At 38.1% G+C, this 17,229-nt stretch overlaps 3 protein-coding genes across 3 annotated transcripts in view; all 3 read left to right on the top strand.

The window, feature by feature from the left end:
• Nucleotides 1–1,084: 1,084 nt before the first annotated feature.
• Nucleotides 1,085–5,267, top strand: pjvk (pejvakin). The gene is made up of 6 exons (XM_008324552.2): nt 1,085–1,506; nt 2,268–2,463; nt 3,020–3,161; nt 3,714–3,831; nt 4,530–4,673; nt 4,752–5,267. Exons 1-6 carry the CDS (start codon nt 1,296–1,298, stop codon nt 5,051–5,053), a joined length of 1,113 nt encoding a protein of 370 aa, XP_008322774.1. The 5' UTR covers nt 1,085–1,295; the 3' UTR covers nt 5,054–5,267.
• A 661-nt stretch (nt 5,268–5,928) lies between these two features.
• Nucleotides 5,929–12,469, top strand: pwp2h (PWP2 small subunit processome component). Its single transcript, XM_008324551.2, has 21 exons — nt 5,929–6,108; nt 6,433–6,545; nt 7,035–7,129; nt 7,227–7,326; nt 7,412–7,555; nt 7,629–7,764; nt 7,839–8,056; nt 8,148–8,291; nt 8,370–8,440; nt 8,522–8,658; nt 8,947–9,095; nt 9,188–9,335; nt 9,811–9,961; nt 10,064–10,244; nt 10,331–10,478; nt 10,839–10,947; nt 11,040–11,105; nt 11,396–11,614; nt 11,709–11,859; nt 11,945–12,019; nt 12,127–12,469. The coding sequence occupies exons 1-21, from the start codon at nt 6,091–6,093 to the stop codon at nt 12,290–12,292; spliced, it is 2,739 nt and encodes a 912-aa protein (XP_008322773.1). The 5' UTR covers nt 5,929–6,090; the 3' UTR covers nt 12,293–12,469.
• A 387-nt stretch (nt 12,470–12,856) lies between these two features.
• eed (embryonic ectoderm development) overlaps nt 12,857–17,229 on the top strand; it is a 5,765-nt gene continuing 1,392 nt past the window's right edge. Inside the window, exons 1-9 of the mRNA XM_008324550.3 lie at nt 12,857–13,018; nt 13,819–13,971; nt 14,051–14,143; nt 14,539–14,604; nt 15,186–15,311; nt 15,783–15,864; nt 16,108–16,199; nt 16,323–16,456; nt 16,550–16,655. Of these exons, the coding sequence (XP_008322772.1) occupies nt 12,899–13,018; nt 13,819–13,971; nt 14,051–14,143; nt 14,539–14,604; nt 15,186–15,311; nt 15,783–15,864; nt 16,108–16,199; nt 16,323–16,456; nt 16,550–16,655 (972 nt within the window). The 5' untranslated portion in view covers nt 12,857–12,898. The remainder of the gene's footprint in view (nt 13,019–13,818; nt 13,972–14,050; nt 14,144–14,538; nt 14,605–15,185; nt 15,312–15,782; nt 15,865–16,107; nt 16,200–16,322; nt 16,457–16,549; nt 16,656–17,229) is intronic.

The raw sequence follows: 17,229 nt of genomic DNA, 5'->3' as shown, positions 1-17,229 counted from the left end.
AAAAGAAAGTAACCAACAGAAATGGAAAGACAGTTCCTAAGTTAGATTAGAGTTCACTTCAGCACATACAAAGTATTAATGTGGTGTGATGACCTGGTTGTTGAAAAGTAAGTGTTTGGTTTCATTCTTCATCCTGTCCATCTGTCAGGGGCAGTGAGTAAGTAAGGGAGACATTTATGTTACAAACATGTTTGTAAAATTAAAAGCAAATGCTGTTTTTAGAATTTAACAGCAAATCAATGGTTGTTGATCTTTTTATACTACATTACATACCACCTGCAACACAAACACAAATGTTCAGTTCAGCTTGTACTGTAAACCTTTGCCTATATCAGTCCCTGCAGGACTACCTGTGCTGTCTCTGTGATTTGTACTATTTTTCTCAAACACTTTGAAATAAACGTCCTATTCCCTTGTGTACCTCTGGGGGGAACCTAAGTACTACCAGTAGTAATGGTACCATAGCTTAAGAAGATTTCTGGTCCTTGAAGCATACTTTAAATGATCTCACAATCTCTTATAGTCTAGAACTGAAAATTACAGAGAGCAGTTGAACATGAAGCTAATACTGACCTGACCAGTCACGTTAAGACAGAGTCTTACATGTGGGGTTTCACATGCTATTTCTGGACATACAGTATGGGCCAGACAGCAGTGTAACCACAGGAGGGACCAGCCCTGGATCACCCACACAGGAGACACACTGAATGGAAGCAGCTCTGGAGAAAGTTATCATTCAACTGCAGGAAGGTTAAAAATCACATAGAAATCTCTAAAATGATAAAATATTACTAAATTAAAAAAAAACATATATCAAGTTTATTTATATATATAGTTTATATATATTATTTTCATATTCTAAATGAACACATTCACAATCAATATTCTAAAAGCGACAGGAAGTCAGGCATTAAATGTTCTCCCATTATCTTCAATATCTACAACAACTTCTAGGTTCCATCTTTTCAAATATTCACCAAGATATGACTAAAATAGAACTTGTACTCAGAGTTATGAGTATTGAAAATCTCCTTGGGTCACCAGTGCCAACTTTTCCCCACTTGGCAGTCTGTCATGTGACAGGAGGCAGCAGGTCTGCAGTGACCAGGTTAGCACACAGAACCTAGTACCATATTACCTTTCACACCACCTGCATTATTTAACATTTCAGGAGTGTGAAAGAGAACACCTGACACAGCCTCCTTACTTGGTAGAGCTGCTCCACCAAACAACAGCAAAGTCTTGTGAGCGTCTGCCTTTTCTTGTGTGTGTTTATTGCTGATAGATCACTGGGAATGTTTGCTGCAGCCACTAAGAACTTTGTAAAGCAAGTAGGAGATACAGGCAGGTTGATCCCTGTGCCGAGCCTGAGTGAGGCCGATCGCTACCAGCCCCTTAGTCTGGTCACCAAGAAGAGAAAAAGACGTTTATTGAAGAAGAAAAAATATGCCTCCACCCCGTTCTCCCTCAAAGACATCCTGGTGGGGGAGAAGGAGATCACAGCAGGTATGACAACAACAAAAAACAGAACCCTTTGGTTTTTCCTTTAGCTTCCTTTAGTATTAGTTCATGTCTTCATCTAAAGTAGGCTACTCTGACTGGTCCAACTACAGCTTTCATTTTGTTTTTGGCAGAGATGTGACCCACATATATGTGGGTCACATCTTCCATATCTCCCACATTCGGAATAGCTAAGGTCCAAATGTGTATTCATTAGAGGCTGTTTCACCTGTTTTTTTTTTTATTTGGTCCTTTTTTTTTAAACACCAACACACCAGGGATATAACATCAAGCAGTTAATGCAAACATTGTTATGTTTATTTTTGCTAAGGTAGGCCAAGACATAAAAACTGTAATGTTTAAGTTTACATTGATATACAACACATAATAGAGGCAGTAATTTACTTTGGACACATATGATAAGCAGTTGTACTTTACCCTCACAGGACAGGTTTATTGTACTGTAACCATTGCAACCCTTCAGAAATTGCAAAGCTTCAGACTAACTTATATTATTGACTCGTGTCTTTTATCACCTACACTAAAATTATCATAGGGTTTTCCAGGTAGCCTGCCAATTCTTCTAGACTTGAGATTTCATGTTTGTCATACACAAGGTATGAGTGAAATGCTAGCAGTGTTGGGTCAGACCATTTTTGGCTAACCCATAGCTCAGAGATCATTTCCATTTGTTCCAACAACTAAAAAGTGCCATTCACTTCAATGTATCTACTTGGCTGAATTATTTTCTCTTTGTACCGGTACAGGAGTGTCTTCTTACCAGCTTCTTAACTATGAAGACAAATCTGATGTGGCCCTCAACGGTCGACTGGGCAACCACATCATTAACGATGTGGGCTTCAACATTAGTGGGTCCGACTCTGTGGCTGTCAAAGCATCCTTTGGTATTGTGACCAAACATGAACTGGAGGTTCCAACATTACTGCGAGAACTCAACTCCAGGTATCCCAGCATGCTGCACAAAGACATGAGTACCATCATTATTGTTATCATTGCTATTATCATATTGATAGCACTTAAGACTGATTGGATAAATTCCGACTGGCTAACATTCAGCTATCTGTTCAATCTTGATATTTCTGATAAATGCTTATAGTGATCTTGAAGTCAATTATTTGCTTTTAGCTCACCCTTTTCCTGATTTATGACATCTCTGCAATATTTGTGCGATGATTTCGTAGAACCTGTTCACCATGCATGACTTTGTGGTTTTCAACCATTTCCTGTGTTGTAGTATTTAAAAGGCAAAAAAACAAAATATTTATTGTTGTTGTACCACTGTCCCAATGTCAATTAACATAGTTTTTTAAAAAATTCTAAAAAAAACTGTTGACAAAGGAAATGTGAGTAGAGGAGATTCCCTGAATGTATGAATAAATAATTATGTAACCTGACACAAGCAAACTGTACATGTTAGAAGATAGAGAACCTACTCATGTTTCACTGAATTACAGTTTATATCCATGAAATCAGGATTTGAGCCATGCTCTGTCCTCAGGAAAGTGGACTTGGATCACTGCCTGGTCCGTCAGTCTAAGGATAATGGGCGTAGTGTCCTGTGTGTGGTTGTGGAGAGCATTCGAACGACTCGCCAGTGCTCCCTGACTGTGCACGCCGGAATGAGAGGGACGACCATGAGGGTAAATACACAGTCTATGATAGATTTGTTCTATGTTCAACTTTACTGTCTTCACTTTACTGTCCCCAGAGGACAGTTGGTTGTGCAGCAGGACATTCAAAACATACAAACAGATAATACATGAAGTCAACCAACTATTTATAAGAGAGAAAGAGGTATAAATACATGTAGCCCTAGGTTTGAAGTTATATTTGAGGTTGAGTTAAAGAACACAAACGAGAGTCTAAATTGATTGATTTTCCAAATCTGATGATTTTGTAACTGACCTCTCAACTTTGGAGAGCAATATTGGTCCTGACACTGCGTTTCCAATACCAACAAATCTGTGACAATATTGACAAAACGAGGGTTTAATCTATATTACGATTTGCTGTTATATTGATTCAGATGAGCCTGAGTTGTTGACTTTTCTGTTCTCTGTACTAGGGGTATTATTTTTTTGCAGAAACTTTATAAAAACAATAAATAAAAAAAATAATTTAAAGAAATAATTTATACCAGAACTGAAGAGAAAACAATGATCAAACTATAACAAACTCACTTGCTGCTGCAGTTTCAGATCGACAACGGCAGGAATCCCAAAGGTCGAGACAAAGCCATCGTCATCCCGGCTCACACTACCATCGCCTTCAGCATCTGTGAGCTCTTTGTGCGTCTGGATGGGCGTCTGGGTAGGAATGTTTTTTAGATGTGATATACAAATTAATTGATCTATTATCCTGGCAAAACTACTTGCCTTGAGTTTGTTACAGTAGTATTATAATAAAAGTATAATTTTATATATTTTTGCATTTTACTTTTGCCTGCTACACTCAGATAAACACATACAGTAGAAGTACATGACTGGGCTAACTAATTTTGAAACTGTTAAATAAAACAGTCAACCAAACAGCCCAAAATGTATAGAAAACGAACCAGTAGTTAGAGTGGAAACATTTAGGGTTAATTTGCAAAAAATACCAAAACATTTTTAAACAATTACAAAAATAGCTCAAACAAACATTTACTTAGTAAGTCAACTGTGGCAAAAAAGAAAAAAAGCAGTGTATCCAGAAATTTGTTAGCACCAATAAATTAAAAGGAGGAAGTGGCAACTTATCAAAATAAAATGTCTGGGAAACTAGTGAAAATAAAATACATGAAACCATCAGATCAGAACAGTAAAGGCTCTGAGTCCCAATGTGGTAAAATACAATTAAAGTAACTAGAGTTGATGTGTGCTGACATATCGGGTTGCTACAGAAAAACACGTTAGGTAACACTGGTGTTTTTACAGTGTGGGCAGCGTAGTTTACCACCCACATGTATGTATGTATACATGTTATTTGGCAAAGTTTTAGTGAAGAGTTTCTTTGATATTTCCTTTCAGATATCTGTGTAGCTCCAGAATCCCAAGGTGGATTTGAGAGGGAGCAGATCAGAGAGCAACTAGGGGGCTTCATTGGTCTATTTTCCGTAGGCCGACTGCGTCGGTTCCTGTCTGGTATCATCTACGGAAACCCCTTTAGGGCAGGTGAGGTTCTGACATCAAACACACTATCAGCGAACAATAACTTCAGCATCATTTTAACCTGATCCATCACAACCGCAGACGACAGGACGTTTGAGGAGCTTACCCACACAGACACATACATGGACGACATGGTGACAGACTACTACGAGAAGGCCGCCAGCATGACAGATGTGTCCACAGCCTACCTGAGGGAGAGCAGCCACACCAGAGTCAACCTGCTCAAACACAACATCTCTAAGGGACCCTGTGCGCTGTGTGGCATGGGAAACCAGAAGCGAGAAACCGTCTATGGCTGTTTGGAGTGTACATCTGGGGGCCAAAAATATGTCCGACTGCACGTTGTACCTTGTTTTGACCTTTGGCACAAAACAATAAGGTGAAAAAAGGGTATTGTTAACACAGTAGAAAAGATTTGTTAGTAGTTTTATTCATTTTGCTGGTGCTGGGTTTTACAAAAGTAACAGTTTACCTCACTGTTTTAAAGTACTGTTTACTTTAAAATAAAGATGACAATGCAGACTATTTTAGTCATTATTTCAACAGCAGTTTAACAGTCGTCTCTTTATGGTGTCATGTGCAGAGTGTGTACGCTGTAGCTGCCAGTTCATGAATAATCTAGTGTGGCTATGAAAAATGAATGCGTTGGATTGTATGAGGCTCCAACAAGGAAACAAAGAAAAGACAACATGGCCTCGCCCATTTTCAGGTGTGTCATTTGGACTGGACATAAATAGCATATATTCTTCTACTCTAAGTAATGCTATATTTTGTGGGTATGTAATGTGCATATTTTATTGTACCCAAATAATATCCTATTTAGAATTAAGAGCAGAATCTTTAGATATATTTCCAACATGCTTCCGTGGATACGTTGCAAGCTGTTTGCTTGCATGTTTTTTGGTGTGAGATGCAACTCAGTAAACAACAAACAGAAACAACAACAACAAATATAGTACAACATCCCACAAACACATAAAACAGTCGGTATTTCAAAAACGGGTTTTATTTGTAAATTACCCATATCAAATGTCTGATTTCACTCACATTAATTCTCTTGGTTTGTAGGAATAAGCCAGTTGAACTCATATTAAGTGAGATTCCCCCAAAACAACTGCAGTTTAGTCTTGTTCTAAATAATGAAAACCTTCTCTTCCCTCATTTAATTAATACCTTGATTTCTTTTCGAGCAAAGTGTGGAGATGTTTTCTCCGTGACACTAGAGGGCGCAATTTTCCCCAGAAAATGTTGCTCAGCTTTGGCAGGAAGTGACGAGTGTCAACAAGAATAAGACCACATGTGTGGAAGAAAATGAAGCATGTGTTACAGAAGCTCTAAATTTCGTCTTTATAGGTGACTCGAAATATAATATTTACTTTTTTTAAACTTCGAAAACGCGCCAACACCAAGCGTTGTCAAGATGAAGTTTGCGTACAGGGTAAGTACGCTATGGGGATTCTTGCTACAATTTCTAAAAACTTGCACAATATCTTAAAATCTATTAATTTTTGTATTGTCACATAGTGTTGATGCTGCTTTAACACTTTAATAACATGTTTAAAGTTATCTTAATTGAATGCAGATAGGGTTTTATTTACATAAATTTAGTGGCAACTTCTGTAGGTTACCCTGACGTATTTCAAACCTACTTGTACGTTATGGCTAAATAATTAGTATTGTGAACGATTTGGTTGTATGGTATAATTTGTACACACATGTTTAATAAATATAAACAATAAACATCTTCTGTCAATTTTTGTAGTTTTCTAATTTGCTCGGTGCAGTTTATCGTCAGGGGAATCTAAATTTCTCCAAAGATGGCAATGCTGTTATCAGTCCGGTTGGAAACAGAGTCTCAGTTTTCGACTTGAAAAAGTAAGTTTTTTTCATACTTTTTGAGAACAATAACATTAGAAAAAACAATTACTTCATGTTTTTTACATAAAACTTTTAACACAGATCAGTTCAAGTGCTTTATTTAGAAAGCCTCTATCATTTTAAATTCACCTCAAACAAAACTATAACACTTAAAAATGCATTTGTTAGCTTTGCTCGTTTTATTCATTAAAAGTGTTTCCTTCTGCTGGTGACACTGCATCTCCAAAGCATTATCCACCCACATATGTGTTTCTTATTGGGATAGTGTTGTTTGTGTTACGTGCCTCTCCATTTTTCCTCCAAATAACTTTGCCTTTTATGTGTCAGAAAATATTTGATTTGTATTAAGGCTCTTGGTATGAGTTATATTTACTTGGAGTTAATAAGTCTGTCCTCAACATGCATCTTTACCTTTTATTAAACTATTTTATGAAATAAGGTTGGAGCTTGTAGTTTATTTATAGTTTACTTTTCTTGCACCCCAAGCAACACTTCAGAGACATTGCCCATCTCCACCACAAAGAACATTACTTGTGTGGGTTTGTCTCCTAATGGAAACCTGGCAATATTAGTTGACGAAGGTAAGCTAGGCTTTGAACTAAATCTTACCACAAACCTGAATAATACAAGCAGACACCTGAAAGTTTTTACAGTCCTTGTGGTGTTTGTGTTGTGCAGATGGTGCTGCTTTATTAGTCAGTCTCATCACACGAGCCATTCTTCATCATTTCCACTTCCACAAGCCTGTGAGCAGCATCCGTTTCTCACCTGACGGCAGGTAAGAATAGCTGTTAAACCACATTGAATGGCTTTATTTTTTGTTTGTTGTCCTGGAATCCTGATCTCTGTAACTGTCCCATCAGGAAGTTTGTTGTCACAAAAGAAAACGTAGCTCTGATGTACCATGCTCCCGGGAAGCAGCGAGAGTTTAACGCCTTTGTGCTGGACAAGAGTTATTACGGTCCTTATGATGAAACCACTTGCATTGACTGGACAGACGATTCCAAGTAAGAAACAGTGAAACTAGAAGCCTGTAGATGAGCTAAAAAGGAAGAAAAAAAATTGACGTTTGTCCTCTAGGTGTTTTGTTGTGGGCAGCAAAGACATGTCCACATGGGTGTTTGGTGCAGAGCGATGGTCCAACCTCATTTACTACTCCCTGGGTGGACACAAGGACATGATTGTCGGTTGTTTCTTTGAAAAGGACAGTCTGGATGTGAGTTCATTTCCTCCTCTGTTGCAAATAATTCATGCAGCGACTCTGAAAGACTAAGTTTTACATTCTTCTAGCTGTACACTGTAAGCCAGGATGGGGCACTGTGTGTCTGGGAGAGTGACACTGAGTTGGATGGTCTTACCCTGGCAAAGAGACGTAACAAACCTGAGCCGGGGCAACATGAGGAGGAAGAGGAGAGGCTGGAGGGAGAGGAAGGAGAAGTGATCCGAGGAAAAGCCGAAATTTCCAAAGGGAAAGACACGAAAAATGTTCGATACAGGCAGCTCAGCAAGTAAGGAGTTCCTCCGCTGTATCAACATTTGTTACAAAGCATAAGACGTTAAAGATTTTTGAAGCTATAAAATGTTAATTTACTTCTACAGACACTACTTCAACAAAGAGGGGGATTTTAACAATTTGACAGCTGCTTCCTATCATAAGCAGACACACATCCTGGTCACAGGTTTTGCCTCCGGTATCTTCCACCTGCATGAACTCCCAGAATTCAACCTCATCCACTCGCTCAGGTGAGAAACAACCCAAAAAGGAAAAGAGCCAAAGAGAAGTGGCAGGTTTTGGATAAAAATGTTTGTGTTTTTGTGCAGTATATCAGACCAGAGAATTGCTTCTGTGGCCATAAACAACTCTGGAGACTGGATTGGATTTGGTTGCTCAGGTAAAAGTCTAATGGTTTTGGATGCCTATTTAAATCAGAATGCAGTTAGTTTACTGTATTTTTTTGGTGCATCTTTTCCAGGCATGGGTCAATTACTGGTGTGGGAGTGGCAGAGCGAGTCCTATGTATTTAAGCAGCAGGGACATTTTAACAACATGGCCTCGTTGGCTTATTCACCAGATGGACAGTACATTGTGACGGGAGGAGACGATGGAAAGGTGAGAACACATCTTTGACTCTGTTGGATGAAGCTTAACAGCAGATCTGAATGTAATAATGGCATTGATTCTTATACTTAGAGATGTTAGAGATCTTAATTATATATCTTATTTTATATATATATATATATATATATATATATATAAGAATTATTATTATTAAAAGAGCTGTCAAGGTATTTCCTGCTCTACCTGCTTGGTTACACATCATAGTTTGGGATATAAAAACAATCACACAAAAACAAAGTTATGAGAACAGAAGCTAATAATTTATTTCATTTCATTCAGATCAAAGTGTGGAACTCCAACAGTGGCCTCTGCTTTGTCACATTCACCGAGCACAGCAGCAGTGTCACCTGCGTTACCTTCACCTCCAGTGGCTTCGTCATTGTCAGCGCTTCTCTGGACGGAACGGTCAGAGCATTCGACCTGCACAGGTGAAACCAAATTTGGTTTGAATTGATGATAGGAGCACAACAAAATTTTGGAAATGTGACCAACAGTAAATTGGTGATTTTTTTTTCCCCAGATACCGAAACTTTCGTACATTCACTTCTCCTCGCCCTGCACAGTTCTGCACCCTGGCAGTGGACAGCAGTGGAGAACTAGTGAGTGCAGGAGCCCAGGATTCCTTTGAGATCTTCTTATGGTCAGTGCAGACAGGCAGGCTGTTGGAGGTATTTACACCTATCACCTTATTGACCATAGATAAAGTCCCCCCAGAATCTGCCACAGACCCTCATTTTCTGAACTCATGTTTGAACATGGCTAGTTTTATAACTGCACTTGACAAAGCTGCTTCATAAACCAGATCCAAATGTGTGTGGTTCAAATAAGATGAGCTCTGAAGCTGGTTCTTTGTCTTCATCTATTTCAGATTTGTTCCACTGACATACTGGATTAATATACTGTCATAACCTTCTTTGCTGAGGAACCAGGTTACATTGAACAGATGTAGATTAAATTAAATAACAAATTCTATCTAAACCTTGTAAAAAATAAATTTATTGTAAAACATATTTATAATAAATGGGTCCTAATCAAAATTCTGGGGAAACACATTTCTGTGCATGTTTTGTGGAGCAGTTCTATAGGCAATTTTCTTTTTTGGTCACCATCCATGTTTTTGAATCACTGTCTGTTATTCATTAGGTTCTTGGTGGTCATGAGGGTCCCGTAAGTGGCCTGTGTTTCAGTCCGATCCAGTCAATTCTGGCCAGTGTCTCATGGGATCGTACAGTCCGTCTGTGGGACCTGTTGGAAAATTGGCAGGTCAAGGAAACACTATCCCTAACCTCTGATGGTAAATGACAGCACTGGCCACAGCTTCTAAAATATCCTTTTTTAAAAATCAATTACTTTAATATTAAAAGTCCGTCTTCTTCCATCCTCCTTTTACATTCAGGTCTCTGCGTGACGTACCGAGCCGATGGTCAGGAGTTGGCCGTTGCCACTTTGAATGGCGAGATCACCTTCTGGAACCCACTTTCAGCCACGCAAACTGGCTCTGTGGCTGGACGCCACGACCTGGCAATGGGCCGCAAGGAGACTGACAAAATTACAGCCAAACATTCGGCCAAGGGGAAGTGAGTAAACACTTCTTTTTCTTTCTCTCTTTCTCTTTCTTTCTCTCTCCCCTTAGACTAATTTTTTTTGTTTATCCACTCATCAGGTCCTTTACATGTCTGTGCTACGCGGCAGATGGTGAGTCTATTTTGGCAGGAGGACAGTCCAAGTTTGTGTGCATCTACAATGTGAAAGAGCAGATGCTGATGAAGAAGTTTGAAATCTCCTGCAACCTGTCCTTCGATGCTATGGAGGTAAATTCTGAGCTTTTGATGTCTGAACATAATCTTAAAGTTCATGCTTTCAACAAAACGTGTTTGGAGAGTAATGTGTTCAGGCTGTAAATTGTTTAACTGGCCTACCTGTGGCTAGATCTATCAGTCAGACAACAGTGCCAGGTGTTGAACATCTCAGGTCTTTAATACAGCAAGAATATGAGAAAAATCCCCTTGAGAATCTAAAAAAACTGCAACCCCAATTTTCCTCAGTTTCTTACAGCCATCTGTGTGAAATAAAAAAGGTTTTAATACAGTCGTCATCTTTAAAATTCCTGATAAAAAAAACTATTCTGAAAATGGGTTTTGAATAAGTAGAGTTGATCAATTTTCCCGCAGGAATTCCTGGACAGACGGAAAATGACAGAGTTCGGCAGTCTAGCTCTGGTGGATGAAGGAGCTGGAGATGGAGATGGAGTCAACATCAGCCTTCCCGGAGTCAGAAAAGGTTTGGCTACACCCGAGTCCATTGTGTTTCTATCTGATTTGGTGCCGATGTACTCATGAGAGTCTTCTCAAACCTGTGTGTTCTTGAAAAAGGTGACATGAGCTCACGTCACTTCAAACCAGAGATCAGAGTCAGCTCACTGCGGTTTTCTCCAACTGGTAGGTTTTCACTCAACTTTAAGCTATTTCAAATTCTTGGCTTGTTTTGACTAACCTTTTTATTTTTGTGGTATCTGTTGGTAAAAGTATCATCTACAGATTTTTTATAAGTTCTAGCTAAGTGTAGGCTTTTAATAGTTTGTAAAACCTTTTCATAACATTACATTTTTTTATCATTCTATATTATTAAATCTGGGACGTTGTTATAGAGAAATGGCCAGAAACACTGCAGAAGACCTGCTGTCAAAGGTTCTAAAGTCACATAGTGATAGAGTGGCTTGTTCTCTCAGGTCGTAGCTGGGCGGCCACCACCACTGAGGGATTGCTGGTCTACTCTCTTGATGGTTCTATGGTGTTTGATCCATATGACCTTGACCTGGACGTGACACCGGCCAGCATACACAAGCAGCTGCGCCTCAAAGAGTGGGTGTCAGCTATTATCCTGGCATTCAGACTTAATGAAAAGGCCCTCAAGCAGGAGGTGCTGGAGACAGTGCCACACGGACAGAGTGAGTCAACTACCAAACCAAATGTACACAAGATGATTTCACTAACTAATATCACCATAAAACTTATGTTTTTTTGTCTGTGTTGGTTTTCCAGTCCCTTTGGTCTGCAGTTTTCTTCCTGACATTTATGTAGAAAAGATGCTGGGATTTATCGCAGGGTGTTTAGAGAAGACAAGTCATCTGCAGTTCTACATGACGTGGGCCCAGAATCTGCTCATGCTGCATGGACAGAAGCTCAAAAACAGGTTTCATGACATACACACACATAGAACAAAATTGGATTTGGTCTGTTTGGTCCAGTTTGTGGAGAGAGTTTCCTTTTGTACACAGGTCTGGAGCCATACTGCCCACACTGCAGGCTCTGCAGAAGAGCATCCAGAGACACTTTGACAGCCTGTCAAAACTGTAAGTGGTTTTGTTGCTTCAATACATAAAATTCCCCGACTTCCCGACTTTAATATCAATGTAGTTGTCTGTTTAAGCTATGATTTGATCATGTTTATTTTTAATAGGTGTGACTTTAACATGTACAACATTCATTACGCCATGGCCCTGTCGAAACAGAGGGGAGTAAAGAGACCAGCTGAAGAGGAGGAGGAGAAAGAAGACGATGATGAAGGGCTCTCTGAGGGGATGAGCGAAGCCTCTTTTGATGATGCAGAAATGATTATGTCTTGAAGCTACTTCACTTTAAGACCCTGGCAGGCTGTCTTGCTGGGAGAACGATAATGATGAACTTTTTCAGATTTCAAAGAAAACATGCTAACATTTTTTTTAAATAAATGTTTTAATTTTATAAAAAGGAAATATGTCCTAAAAAACTTTGCCCTTATTAAATTTTGACATTTCACTAAACATGCATTTCACTGTGGTTGTGTTCATTTGCAGCAGGTTTGCTCCTTTGTCTGGTATGGGGTGGGTAATGCATCTCATTGCCGGTTACAAGTAAAACCCAAAGAAACAGGAATGTGTTGGAGGACAAGGATGAGCTCATAAGAGAAATCTCACCATTGTTGATTAATGATCTTAAAACACTTAAAACTATTTAACAATCTTAAGTATTGTATACAGACTGATAAAATGTATATTTAACAAATCTTTCAACAAAAATATACCGTATAGCTGTTGTAAATCGTTGTTTACAGATAATTATCACTTTGTGTTTCTTAAATAAATGAAATACACTATATATATATATATATCTTTAATTATTTTTTGTACAGTGACGTTACCCAGCAACGCTTGCGGCGGCGACGGACCGGAAGAGGTGGTGTTTAAGCCAAAATGAGGGAAAATAAGAACATGTCCGAGTCTCCTTCTCAAGCGGGAAAGGAAATACCATCGAAAAAACAAAAACTGAGTAGTGACGAGAACAGTAACCCCGATATATCTGGAGACGAGAATGTAAGAAGTTACACCACGTTCTTTTATGCAGCGACAGCTGAGCACAATTTTAAGCTTTTAGCCGGTTAGCATAGAGCATAAGTAGCCGGCTAGGTGCTAGCTTTTGTTTATTATTGTTGTATTCAGGGATCTGCTCCAAATGGACGGTAATGCTAAATGTATTACATAGCACGATTAAATGTCAATTACACCCGTGTATATATGTACGTTTATTTTTTGCGACTGTGCTCTTAAAACGCCGACTTTGAACTCGTAGAGAAACAGTTCAAGTGCAAAGTGAAGTGGGCGTTAGCATTGGCAGCTAAAGTGGATTGTAATGGTAAACATAAAAAGAGAATAATGTTTTGATAAATATATCTCTATTAGAAGGAAACTTTCATCAAGCATTACGTCTAATGGGTGTTATGTGCAAGCAATACGCTATTACAATGCTTTAGGTGTAGATGATGGAGGGTCTTTCCATAAAAACACCAGACCACGTGTGCCATAATTAATTTTTAGTTGGAACAAGTTTCTGGTCGTATGTTGTTCATCTGCAAAGACTCCCTTCTCAGCCATTTTTTCTCCTTATTTTCCTTAACAAAGTGTTTGAAATGCCCACATTAAAAAATATCTAGTGAAAAGTTGACCTTGTGGCAGTGCATCTCAAAATAAAAGCTGCTCGCTGAACAAAGTGAATTGCGACCCGATATTTCTTCAATTGTTTGGATTCATATCCAGTAACCTGGGTATGAATTACATAAATGTAATGAATATACTCGACACAATTTACATTTCTTTTCTTTTTTTTTATTCTCCAGGACGATGCTGTCAGTGTTGAAAGTGGCACCAACACAGAGCGCCCAGACACACCCACAAACACTGCCAATGCCCCAGGCAGAAAGAGCTGGGGCAAGGGCAAGTGGAAGTCCAAAAAGTGCAGATTCTCTTTTAAATGTGTTAACAGTCTGAAAGTATGTGAGACCAAAAAGCTGTTAGTTCAATTCATCATGTGACCATTGCAGATTTTAAAAAATACATTTGTTTCTATAGGAAGACCACGGTCAGCCATTATTTGGAGTTCAATTCAACTGGCACAGCAAAGAGGGGGATCCTCTGGTTTTTGCCACTGTTGGGAGCAACAGGGTGAGTTATGAATGGCCACATTAATCATTGATATTTCATTCTTTATTTGCAAAGAGATTAATATGACTTGTGTTGACATATTAAACAACGTTAACATAAACTTTAAGGATATGCCAAACATATAAAAGGATATTTTATCCTACCTTGCACTTAGAATATTAGTTTTTAATTCAAATTATTCAATGTGTCATAAATTGAAGTAAGAATTATTAGAAAGAAAAACCTTAGCACAGCATGTAAAATCATGTAAGTATAATAGCAACAGCTTAGAAATGCATAGCTAAAAACATTGTTTTAACTCAACTATTACTATAGTGTTCGCCTACGTTTGTAAATGTCGTTTTAATTTAAGTTTTGTTGTGAGAAGCTAATATAATGCTCTGTTTCTCCCCAAGGTAACTTTGTATGAATGTCACTCTCAGGGAGAAATAAGGCTCCTTCAGTCCTATGTGGATGCAGATGTATCCTTTTACCTGCTTGTCATGTCATATATAACATATTTCTCCTGTTTTCTCCTGCTTTCTGGGCTTATACTTAAATGGTCTGGTTTCTATCTACCTGTCTGACTTTCTCCAGCCTAATTTTCTGCACAAACCCAAGGCCAGTGGCACTTAATTGTCCCAAAATTAAGTTTGAAGCTCAGGGGATCACACTTTTGTTGTTGTTGCAGCTCTTAAACTGTGGAACAAGCTGCCCCTGGTCACCAGGAATATCCCCCACTTCTTCTTTTTAATCTCTGTAAAAACATATTTGTTTTTATATTGGCATTTGACTGGGTTGGTACAAGTTTTGTCTGTTCTATTGTCTTCTGAATTATTCTGTCATGTCCATTTTAGTTTTATGCCTGTGTTTTTATTGTCACTGTACAGCACTTTGGTTTCAGCTTGTTTTTAAATATGCTTTATCATTTAAATTGATTTGGATTTAGATACTTTTATAATATGTAAGTTTATTTCATAGATTCCAGCTATAATTCTGTAATGTCAGCCTTGGGTAATCTGACCTATTCTCTGGCTTTCCTTAACTACATTTATGCCAAAAGGCAGAAGAGAACTTCTATACATGTGCCTGGACGTACGACACCAACACGAGTCACCCACTGCTCGCTGTAGCTGGTTCCCGTGGTATAATTCGGGTCATAAATCACATCTCAATGCAGTGCATCAAGGTATGACAAAAGCATTGCTATTCTATAAAAATGTTAGATGTTTTAACGTTAGGTCAGTGGCTTTAAACTGAAACCACCATTTTGTTTTAAAAAGACTAATATTTTGTTCACACATAGATCACCTGTCAAATTATGGTTCAGGTCATGTAGATTTTTATTTAGATAAAATTAATTGTGAATGAATGAATTGTGTTAAAACTAGTAGATTTGTTTTTTCTAAAATTTTCAAAAATAGAGTAAATCTAGTTAAATTATAATTATTCTGTTATAAAATTTGATTTATTAAAAACAAAACAATATATTGTTGACTATGATCTGTAAAATGGAGGGTTTTTTATTGAAGTGGCAAAAATGTATTTTCTTGTCCATATTATGGCAAATTTGTCCTGACTTTGATGTAAAAAAATAAGTCTTAATCTGTCTGGACAGGTCAAATACTGTAATGTAATATAATACTTTATTATTGTCCAGCACTATGTAGGACATGGAAATGCCATCAATGAGCTCAAATTTCATCCAAGGGACCCAAATCTCCTGTTGTCTGTCAGCAAAGGTAAGGTGTTCAAACATTTAACTAAATATAATTTGTATATTGGCAGAGTCACACAGTCACACACAGAGTCACAAGTTTATTGACTGTATATACAGTCATACATATACTTTTACACCTCTAATTAACTACAAGAGAAAAGGTAGGTCAAACTTGGTCATGTGATATTGTGTCCCTTATCTTCTTCCGATTGTTTTGTGGCTGGAACATCAATCATTTATCAAATGTGTTGTTATTTTCTTTTAGATCACGCCCTGCGCCTGTGGAACATACAGACAGACACATTAGTTGCTATATTTGGGGGAGTGGAGGGTCACAGAGATGAAGTCCTGAGCGCTGTGAGTGTCATTCACCTCTGGTTCACCCCTCACATCAACACGTTCACAAACGTATTGTTAATGTTAGATCGTTGCTTTATTCTTTTAATAACAATAACAGAATTCCTTTTTCCTGTCCTGTAGGACTTTGATTTGCTGGGTGAGAAGATCATGTCTTGTGGCATGGACCATTCTCTAAAACTTTGGCGTATCAATTCTGAAAGGATGCAGAAGGCCATCCGTGGGTCATACGAGTATAACCCCTCAAAAACCAACAGGTATAAATATCTTTTAAATGTGAAGACAAATCTTTTTTCTTTTTTTTCTCCAATGACGACTGTCTCTTCATTGTGTTTGTGTTTCTACTTCAGGCCTTTCGTCTCAGAGAAAATTCACTTTCCTGACTTTTCAACACGGGACATTCACAGAAACTATGTGGACTGTGTGCGGTGGCTGGGTGACCTCATTCTTTCTAAGGTGATTATTTTAACACATCTACACATAATTTCCTGTAAAATCCTGTAAAAATGTCTTTTTGTATTGAAAACATTGGGATATTTAATTTTTATATCTTGAAGAACTAAAACTTATGTTTTTAAATTAAAACTGAAATATTTAATAGGGTTTAGGTGGAAATAAATATTAGAAATTGAGATATAGCTTTACTCAACATCACATGCCTTTCTGACTAGCAGGCAGTGTGGTGAAGAGTTTAAAGATGCTGGCAATTTCTAAAAATAAAGAGATGTTTAAAAACAGTTAAACCAAAACTCAAGTTTTTAAGCATAAGAACATCACCAGGAGGAACACAGTGCTACTATCCAAGTGAGAATAGATTGGTTCGGGTATTTTTTTTTTGGCAGGAGGTAAGGCTGAAAAAAAACTGTTTCATTGTTTTAACCCTTGTGTGGTGTACGGTCTGTGGGACCCGTTTTCACTTTTTAATAAAAGAAAAATTATATAATTATTTAATTTTTCAAACTGAGACTCACTGGCTTTGGCTCATTTTCTGTGAAGAACATATATCAGAATACATATTTAATGACCACAC

This window comes from Cynoglossus semilaevis, chromosome 14 (assembly GCF_000523025.1).
Source record: "Cynoglossus semilaevis isolate Cse_v1.0 chromosome 14, Cse_v1.0, whole genome shotgun sequence".
Lineage (NCBI taxonomy): Eukaryota > Metazoa > Chordata > Actinopteri > Pleuronectiformes > Cynoglossidae > Cynoglossus > Cynoglossus semilaevis.
Note: the sequence above shows the minus strand (reverse complement) of the source record. Positions and strands in the feature narration are given on the sequence as shown.